The following is a 10,384-nucleotide window of genomic DNA, read 5'->3' on the forward strand; positions in this document are numbered from 1 at the left end:
TAAGACATGGTGATAGAGGCCTTCCCTGAATTTATTACTCTTTGGAATGATTTTGTGTTTCCTTTACACTAAGAATATTTTCACATATTTGAAAATCACAGTCCTATATGTGCAGGACACGTTATTAATTTATTCACATTCCTGTTGATTTACTAAAGCTTGTGGTAACTTTTGGTCTTCTGGGCGTCTGTGTTCCCCAGGGTTGGGACCAAATGATCTAGTTTGAATTCTAACTAACTAACTAACTAACTCATTCACTCACTCTACTAACTAGCTGCCACAGCAGAAGTATGCACAGTGCCTAACCTCTCTCAGCCTTGTTTTCTTTAACTGGAATATTAATTCCTGCCTGCCTCACAGGTTGGTTATGAGGTTAAATGGGTTAACACAGCACGTGCCCATGTCTGATGGAGGTTGTAGCTTCATCCCTCGCTGCCTTTCCCTGTCTAGCCTTGGAGCAAGCCAGGACTCGACGCTTCATTAGTCTTCTTCCTTCGCCTCCAGGTTCCTCATCGTCCTGGGGTGCTTGATTCTGGCTGTCCTGACCACGTTCAAGGAGTATGAGACTGTCTCGGGAGACTGGCTTCTGTTACTGGTAAGATGGTGGACCCGCTGCGGTGCTGCGTTTCTGGGGAATCGCCTCTGGTTGGACTTTCACGGCAAAGGCCAGGAGGCTGCCTGTGGGCGTCATTCTGCCCAACTGGTTTTGGCTTCCTGGAGTCTCTGACCAAGTCCAGACCTGAGAGAATGTCTGGATCAACTGGTCAGGTCTGCCATGTGCACAGGTGGAGTGGAGAATAGCATTGTTATTCCAGAGTGGAGACAGACATCAACCAAGTCAGAGCAAAAACCAGGACACGGTAGTTAACGATAAAATACAGCTTCCCAATCCTCTGAACGTTCACAAAGCCATGTTCCATTCTAAAACCTTTTCTCCCCGAACCCTGAGGCTCTCTAACTTTGTTCAAGGCCAAGTACAAAATCCCATTTCTACATAAAACTCGCAAGTCCTCCCCCCCAGGGCCTCTGCCTGCTTCCACTTCATTCTCCATCTGGTGGTGNTCCTGATGCTGGGGACGAAGGCTCTGCCTCCAGACACACCCGGAGTCATGTCCTAACATCTTGTCCCATTACAGAGTTTGTCCTAAAAGACTTGGTTATACGTCTTTACCTACCTCTGGTTCATCAATGCTAAATGCATACTTCCCCCATTTTAACATCTCTAAAATGAGAATGAATGTGAAATACCATCAATGACTATAATAATTTAATTGGCGGTTTCCCTTTCTTAGTAGTTTATACAGTTATAATGTCTGACGATTGTGTCTGAGAGATAATGAAATGTTATAGCATTTCTTGGTAGAGTTACCCAAAGATGATATGTGTTTGATGAATTCCAAATGTATTGCAATAGCGACAGTTGCTTTCAGTGATTGAGAAATTATAAATGTCCCAGGTGCTGTGTTACATGGAATAATACAAAATAAGTCTTATTAATAATAATAATTGTTAACATTTAGCAAGCACTCGCCTAAGCATTTTATTATCCCCGTTTTACAGATGGAGAAACTGAGACACATGTAGTCCTCACAGCAATTCTGTGAGGTTGAATAGTTATCCCCACAGTGAATGCAAGGGATTGGAGGATCAGAGAGGTTAAGTTACTTACCCAAAGCCACACAGCAGTAAATAGTGTAGTCAAAATTTTAATTTATTCCATGCCTGATTCCCAAATTTATGCTCCCAATTATAAATATTTTGTAACTGGGCAAATTGGAAGGAAAGTATCAATTCTGAGTGCCTACTGCCTGCCTATAAGTATTACATATCTCTTATCTCGTTGAATCCTCGTCGTAGGTGGGCATTCATTCCGATTCTACAGATGAGGAATCAGAAGCCCAGTGATGAGGCTGGACTTGAGACCCTCATGTGTCCCACCCCAGGGTCCCAGCTGTTCCCTGACAGGAGGTCCCCTTGACCCTTGGTCAGGTCATGGACCAGTTTTCCTCCCAACCTAAAGTAACACAGTACCATCGACAGATATGCTCCTGGGGCAGCAACAGTGAGTTCAAACAGGGCTGTTGACTTGTTTAAAATCCACCAATGAGAAGACAGAACACTTGAGAAGAAATGAATGGTAACATACCACGAAACTTAAATAGATGTTTTCGAAGGCAGATTCACTGTGAAAGTAGAGAAGCTTAAACTGCACACCCTGTACTAATTTTTATCCATATTTTGTATTTTCCCTAAATTTGTATTTCTTTTCCTCCCCCTATTTTATGCCTCTTTTTGTGCTAAATATTCTGGAATCCAACTCAACAGAGGTGTTTTTGAGACTAAGTCCCTTTTCAGCTTTAAATATTTTGTTCTGCACTGTATTCTACACGTTAACACATTTTCAGTGATACTGATGGAGTTCAATTGTCCTTGGCCCTTAGTTTATTTTAGCTCAGGAGTTAGGATACATTTTCTTAAAGAGCCGACTGTAAATATTTTAGGCCCGTGGGCATGATGGTCTCTGTGGCAGCTCTGCTGCTCAGACCACAAAAGCAGCCATGGGTGATATATAAGCAAAGGCGTGTGGCTGCGGTATAAGAAAATTTACTTAGGGAAACAGGCAGCTGGCTGGTTGGCCCAAGGGCCGTAGTTTGCTGACTCCTGGTTTAGAGGGTCAAAACCTGCATTTCCAGTACACGTCTATGGATCTATAAATTGATATGGACAGGACATAGTTATAGGTAAAGATATAGCTTTGTGTGTGCTTATGTATCAGTATGATTTTCTTGCCTCAGTTCAACAACATGGAGTTTTTAAAGAATATATGTATCTCGTCTCCCTCGATACCTGCCGGGGACCGATTNTCCTCTGTCACAGGAGAATAAGCCTACTCACCACGTGCGGCTGGTGGCACGACTTGACACAGCAGTGCTTGGCCCTGCGCTCGTGGGCTGGCAGACAGTGCCTGGGATGAGTCCACTGCAGGTCCGGTCAGCACTGGTCACTGGCCCTCTGTCTTCCCCTTTTCCAGACATCTTCGTGCTGATTGCCTCTGTGCCCGTGGTCGCCGTGGGCAACCAGGGCAATGTCCTGGCCACCTCCCTGCGGAGCCTGCGCTTCCTGCAGATTCTGCGCATGCTCCGGATGGACCGCAGGGGCGGTACCTGGAAGCTCTTGGGCTCCGCCATCTGCGCCCACAGCAAAGTAGGTGCCACGGAGAAGCCATGGGACCACGTGGGCTTCTCACCCACCTGTGCCCTAATCCCCTCCCATGTGGTGTCGCCAGAGGGTGGTCGTTCTGCCAGCACTGATGACAGGGAGAGGAGCAGGGAGAGGGAGAGGGGCGTAAAAGCAGGTGTGCTGCAGGGAGCAGAAATGGGTGGACCCGGGCTCAAGTCTCAGCTCCATGAGCTGCAAATGACCTGTCGCTCAACCCTGTTTGACCTTCAGGTTCCTCATTTTAAAAACAGGGATAATAATGCCTATCCCTCTGGGTTGCTGAGAGGATGAAACGCGCAAATGCAAGGCAGCGAGCAAGTGTTGTGGGAGGGGAAGGTTCCGGAGCCACGCAGACTGGTTTGGATGCAAACTCGACTGCCGTGACTTTGGAGATGTTCTGTGACCTCTCTGGGTCTTGGTTCCTGCGTTTATGAAACGAGAAGAATAATGCACTCACCTCAGGAGAAAAGCACTTAGAATACGCCCAGGTCATAGCGATTGTTCAATTACTATTGATCAGTCCCTAGAACATGGATTGGCTCGCTCCAAAAGGGGGGCACTGTCGTTTCCCCATTACACTGACAAGGAAGCAGATACTGGAAGAGGAAGTAACCTTCCCAAGGTCACCCCGTGGGGCACACGCCCAGGCAGTCGGGCTCCAGAGCCCAGGGTCAGTGATTTGCTGCTGATCATGGTGACAACCTAGCGCTCCGTGGGAGGAGGTCAGAAGCTAGGACAGGTGGGACTTGGTGTGATCCCCTCCTGTGTGCTTGAGCAGGTGTGGCACCTGACGCAGGCAGGGCCCAGCGTATCTGGCTCCATGATGCTACTTCCTATGGTTAGCCCAAACCTTTGGTACCACTTTGTTTTGACATCCCTGCCTTAGCTGAACCCTAGAGCATGAAGGAGAACCTTGTGCCTCAGCTCAGGCAGGAAAAACCCCTCGGAGACTAGTGTGGGAGAAATCAGAGTGAAGGACCCCCAGGGCGGGTGTTGTTCAGGGGAGCCCAGAGATGAAGAGCGGGAGACCCATGTTACGCAGAGTTAGACTTTTCAGCTTAGGATAGGAGCCCTGGGGTCTCTGTGACCGAGCACAAAAATACTGCCATCTTCTCATTCACACGGTACCTGATGTGGCCTGGGTGGCCCTCGTCTTGAAAATGAGTCTTGAGTCACCAAGGCAAAGGACGAGGGACCTGCCGCATCCTGTAGAATGGATTTAAGGAACAGTCAGGAAGTTGCTTCCATCACTCCCCACATTGGCTAGACCCCCGTGCCCCAACCCCAACCTGACCACAGTGGGGCTCAGGCGTGTGCAGGCGCCTGTGGATATTAGGGAACAGCCACAGAGCCGCTGGCAAAAATTGGGTAAGGTCAGAATTACCTGGAATAGCCTTTTAAATGACTGCAAAGCACAGAATTGGGACACATTTTCACTCCTCATTGGTGACCACTATATCGCCTCTTAATAATCCAATGCAGCCAGTTTTCATGTGCACACATGAACAGACAGCTGTTTCTTTCATTAAGCACTGCCCCGCATGTGAGGACCAGAGGTTAAGAAAACACATGGGAACGCTAGACCCGCACCAAACAAGGCGAGAGGCTCACGCTCAGCCAGCCACTGGGAAGGGATGATTCAATTCACGGTTCCCTTCTCAAGTCCCCTGCAGGGCAGACACTCACAGAGGGGCGTGGCTGGACGGATCGCCTGTGCCATGAACACTAACCTGTCTCTCTCTGCTGTGGAGTGAACTCACACGAATGCATTGTGCATAAGAGGCTGTGGGGAAGCCAGACCTATAGGCACATGAACATAATGAAGTGTTAGGGATGTAGAGAAGTCTGATTAGAAAAGGGCAGTGGCAGAAAGGAACTAGAGATGAACCCTGTCTCTAGTTGGGGGAGCAAACATCCAGGGAAATTTCATCCAGGAGGTGCTGTGAGTCTGAAGATGACTCGATGATGCTCTGGTTGGCCCCATGGGGAAGGGAAGTTCAGGCAGCAAGACCTTCGTCAGCAGAGGCACAGAGGGAGGAGGATGCAACCCGTCAGTGAGATGCTATTAACCCAGAAGACCACCTGACCGCCCAGGCAGCCAGATAGATGAAGTGTATTGATATGGGCTACTCTGTCCTCTGTGGCGACGCAGCCGGACTGACAGGCCTAATCTCCGGGTCGTGTGCACCAATAACCTTGACTGTCTTCTTGCCCAGACTGTCATTCTCCACCTCGAACCTGGAACAGAATGAGATAAATAGAGCCTTAGGGATTGTCGTGGTCAGGACATTTGAAACTTCAGTGATGCCAATCTTTGCCATATCGTGGCACCATCCTTACTGTTCCTTCACGTTTCTCTTCCAATCAACTTTCTCTTACTTACTTACTTACTCATGGGTCCTCGTCTATCGAGTGACACAATGGGTTGTACATGTTATTTATGCTAATTTTTAATATGGTTTACATCAACACGTGACTCCCATAAAAACGATCTGTGAGCATTTCACCAGTTGTACATATGGCACTGTCCGGAGCTCTGTGGTCCAGTTCCTTCATTTTAAAAATGAGGAAACCGAGGCTGAGGGGGAGGGGTCATTTGTCCAGGGTCACAGTCCATCGGTGGAAGGGCTGGGGCCGTGTCCACAGCTCTGTCCACAGCACCACACTGGCTCCCGCTTGCTGTCAGTTTCCCAATAGAGCTGAGTTTTCTCCTTGCCCTGCCCAGTCCTGCACAGAACCAAGCCTCCTGAGTCCGGAGCCTTGTCTCAGAGGCCGTGGCCAGGTCCCTCTGCCTTCTTGCCTCCCTGTGAAGCCTCCTGAGCTACAGTAGCAAGATCACCATAAGACAGAAATCCTCCTCTCCTCCTAGACCCTTTCTGTTAATGATGACAATCATGACCATGTTACTAACCCCATTTTACAGTGAGGGGAGGTGAGGACCAGAGAAGGTGAGCAACGTGCCCGTGGTCACAGAGCTGGTAAACCTGGACTCTTGCCTCCAGCATCCACCCTATGAGCTTCCAGTGACCACTTCCCTTGTCCACTCCTTGCTCTCCTAGGAGCTCATCACCGCCTGGTACATTGGGTTCCTGACTCTCATCCTTTCTTCGTTTCTTGTCTACCTGGTTGAGAAAGACGTGCCGGAGGTAGACGCCCAAGGAGAAGAGATCAAAGAGGAGTTTGAGACCTATGCAGATGCCCTCTGGTGGGGCCTGGTGAGTCACCCTCTTGAAGACCCTCCTTGTCCCCATGGGGACTGATTGTTGTGACTGAGAGAGAACGAGGGTGGGCTATGGGCAGCTCAGCTGGGCAGCTGCATTCTGCAGGCATGGGTGAGAGCTAGGTTTCCTCCATTCCCGAACCTGCCCCTGGGAGACTCCCCCCACAGAGTAGGCACTTGGAACAGGCTTTTCCATAGTGTTTATGAGAAATCAGGGCTCTGAACAGGCTGGACCCGTGGTCAGCCAGGGGACCTTATCTCATTAGCTGTAGGCTGTCCCCAGCCAAACCGTACACGTACAAACACTCACAGTGGTGGATGCACATGAGTGCACACAGACCTTCAAACGCACCTGCAGACACATCCCCGCACACCCCCAGGACACGTGGTATTCATATTATGCTAAAACTAGCATTTATTGAAGGCTTTCTTGGCTCCAGAGCACTGCTCTAAGCGCTTTCCACTTGTTAACACAGTTTACATTCAAGCAACTCCTGTTATTAGGCCCTTTTTAAACATGGGGAAACTGAGGCATGAAGCGCTGAAGTAACTAATTCAAGGAAGACTGCTGAGCCAGTTAGTGGTCGACCTGGGATTTGAACTCAGGCCGTTGGGCTGCAGAGGCTACACTCTTAACTGCTCGGATAAGTGCATGTGTACTGATGACCTGCACATGTAAACACACACAGGAACATACAACACACACCAGACATTAGACGTGCGCACATATGCACACAACACATACAAATACAAGCACATATATATTCAGAACCATGGCTATACACAGATCATGTATAGCACACATGCAAATACACACACGAGTGTAGATCCATGCACATACACGATCGCCAATTATTGAAATATTTGCTGAGTGAGTGGCGATAAGTGGGAAATCCTTAACTCAGAAACAGGTGTGGTCTGAAGGTTCCCATATCCATCCCTTGAGACTTGGTGGCTTTCCCCCCGGGGGAGTCTTGTTCTAAATGGGAGCAGCCCCCCAGTTATACAGAGGCTGATAGGTGGAGCTCCCCGGATACGTCCCTGAATTCCCGCTCCCCGGGAAGCCCCACGTCTGAACTCTTCTCTCTCCAGATCACACTGGCCACCATTGGCTACGGAGACAAGACTCCCAAAACATGGGAAGGCCGTCTCATCGCAGCCACCTTTTCCTTAATCGGCGTCTCCTTTTTTGCCCTTCCAGCGGTGAGTACCTCTGATGCGTCCCCCAGTGTGACAGGCAGGGCCCTCACTGCCTGGCCCCAGCCTCGTCTTCCCTCCTCTCATACCCTGCATTCCAGCCCTATCAGTGCAACCGCCATCCCCTTAAGCATGGTGGCCTGCCTCTCCTCCGCGGGCTGTGCCGGTCCCTTTGCCAGGAGTGATTCCTCGAGACATCTCCTCCAAGACCCCGTTTCAGTGCTGTCTTCTTCAGGCTGAGTTGGTCGCTCCCTCCTTCGTGCACCTCGGACCCCATGCTGGGATTGCACAGCCCTGTATCTGCCTCCACGGGAGACTGTGAGCTCCTCGCAGGCTGGGTTGACATCTTTTAACCATGTATTTCTTGCACATAGTGGGTCCTTCGTATATGTGAGCTCCCTTCCCGTGCCCTATTATTTCCTGGCTTATGTAAAAAAAAATAAAATAATGCATTTCCTTCAAGAGTGAGTCTTAACCCCTGATAAAATAAGTACCCCCAAACCCAGTGCCCATAAGTGTAGTATTAAAATAATAGATGGCACCTGTTGAACTTACTGCGAGCTGGAATCATACCGGATGCTTTGCTAACATCATCTGGTTTCATCTTTATGATGACAGTAGGAGGTTGGTGCTGTGTTAATTTTCATTTTCCAGATGGGAAAACAGAGGCTTCATTGGGTTAGTAAAGTTTTCGCAGTGGTGGGCTATTGGGTTGTGGACCCAGGGGTCCCCGGTCTGCTGGTTCTGTAGCCTGGCTCTTAACCATGAAGCTTGGAAAGAACCTTGTGCTGTAACAATCCACTTGTGCCCACTTCACTTCCCATCCTGAAAGTGGGAGTGTTCTTTTTCCATTGTGCACCCTGCCTTGTCTGCTGTTTTCTGAACTGTTTGACCTTGGGCATGTGACCTTTGTGAATCTCAGTTTCCTGCACTGTTAATAGGTGAGGGGCTGTAGGGGGTGCGATATGGTCTCTGAAGTTCTCTTTCAAGTTGAAAAGGTTATATACTTCTATTCATTTAATCCACAAGCAGGTCTGACCTGGAAATCAAAACAGATTACACTTCTGGGCAATTCCAGCTATAGTCAAAGTCTCAAGTGACAATTCAAGCCGTGACGTTTGTAAAATTCCATGAACATTTCCTGGGCATCGAGTCTGTGTCCTACCCCTTCCTGGGCAGTTCCTATACATTATTTCACTTGTTCTTTAACACAATTATGAGGTGTACACTATCATCCCACTTCCGTGTGGAGGAAACTGAGCTGCAGCAGATAAAAGGGTTGCCCAGGATCTCACAGCTTGAAAGTGGCAGAGTCAGGAAGTGGCCAAGCAGAGTGCCGCTGAAGTGGTAGTCAGGCCCTCCTGGTCTCCCCTTCGCTCAGTGTGGTCGTTCTTTTCCCAGGTGTGGGGGTGGGGTGCTGGGAGAGCCTGGGCGGGGCTGACTTCAGAGCCTGACTTCTCCCTCCAGGGCATCCTGGGGTCCGGGCTGGCACTCAAGGTGCAAGAGCAACATCGTCAGAAGCACTTTGAGAAAAGGAGGAAGCCGGCTGCTGAGCTCATTCAGGTCTGCCTGCCTGGGGATGAGCTGGANGGCTTCCATCCTTGAGCCCGCCTGAAACCAAATTCATGTTTTAGGTATAAACTGAAATGGGCAACAGACCAAAGAGCATTTCCCTTTCTTAGGTAAAGGAACGTCCTTAATGTTTTTAGCTTTATAAATTAATGATGGTTCTCAAATCTCAGAAAGTAAATTCCTGAGGTTGCTGGCGCTTGTAATCCCTTGCTGGGTTCCGAAATGCAAGCTCCGCTGTGCAGTTGCTGCCCCCTGCTGGCTACAGGCTGGTTCTACATGCGCCCTGCAGATGAGAGCCAGGAGAAAACGGAGCTTTGGTAGATTGGTTAAGCCTGAATGATTCCCTCTCCTGGCTCAAAAAATCACAGACTATTACAGCTGAAGGGGTTTGAGCTCTCCGGCCCCAACCTCTCCCTTAAGCTTTAGACTTGAATTTCGAGCCGACTGCCGGCTGTTTCCACTTGGACTCCAAACTCAGCAGGCCCACAGCATAGTTTATAGTGCTGGCTCCAGGCACAGCCTCCTGATGTGTGTGACCAGCGCAGTGTCCACCCTGTCACCCACCCTGAGACCCTGCAGAAGCTCTCTTGCTCAGCCTCCACATCCCATTAGTTACAAATCCCAAATCCTGCGGAGACCACAGGGACGGTTCTGTCTCGTGGGACGCTGGTCACGTCTCCAGTTCAGCCCTCAGCCTCTCTCGTCAGCCGATGACCACAGCTTCCTGCCCTGTCAGAGGGCAGTCTTTATCCACATAGATGTGGATAAAGATATAGATATGAAGGTGGATATATAGAGACTATATAGATATGGACATATAGGTATAGGTGATACAGATATGGATATGTAGCGATTATATAGATTCAGATATAGGTATGGTTACGGAGCTATATATATTTTTTGAATCTTCTTCACTCGGCCTGCAAAGCCCTTCCTCTCCGACTCTGGCCTGTCTCTCCAGGCCCACCTCATATCCTCTGCTTTCAGTTCCAACAACAGGGCAATTGCTCATCTCTCCCAGTGTTGTTATTCATTCTGCAAACACTTGTGGCTACTTAGTCATTTCCAGGCTCTGAGATAATCACTGGGGTACAGAGAGACACAAGACAGTCTCTGCCCTCAAGGAATGGAGTCTCATAGACCAATCACACAAGTGCAGCCCAGACACCATCTGAA

The 10,384-nt window shown here is 49.1% G+C and overlaps 1 protein-coding gene across 1 annotated transcript in view; it reads left to right on the forward strand.

Moving 5' to 3' along the window:
* KCNQ3 (potassium voltage-gated channel subfamily Q member 3) overlaps positions 1 to 10,384 on the forward strand; it is a 150,211-nt gene that overhangs the window by 96,254 nt on the left and 43,573 nt on the right. Inside the window, exons 2-5 of the mRNA XM_019651276.1 lie at positions 2,878 to 3,204; positions 6,279 to 6,434; positions 7,532 to 7,642; positions 9,104 to 9,199. Coding sequence (XP_019506821.1) covers positions 2,878 to 3,204; positions 6,279 to 6,434; positions 7,532 to 7,642; positions 9,104 to 9,199 — 690 coding nt within the window. The remainder of the gene's footprint in view (positions 1 to 2,877; positions 3,205 to 6,278; positions 6,435 to 7,531; positions 7,643 to 9,103; positions 9,200 to 10,384) is intronic.

This window comes from Hipposideros armiger, unplaced genomic scaffold (genome assembly GCF_001890085.2).
Source record: "Hipposideros armiger isolate ML-2016 unplaced genomic scaffold, ASM189008v1 scaffold_157, whole genome shotgun sequence".
NCBI lineage: Eukaryota > Metazoa > Chordata > Mammalia > Chiroptera > Hipposideridae > Hipposideros > Hipposideros armiger.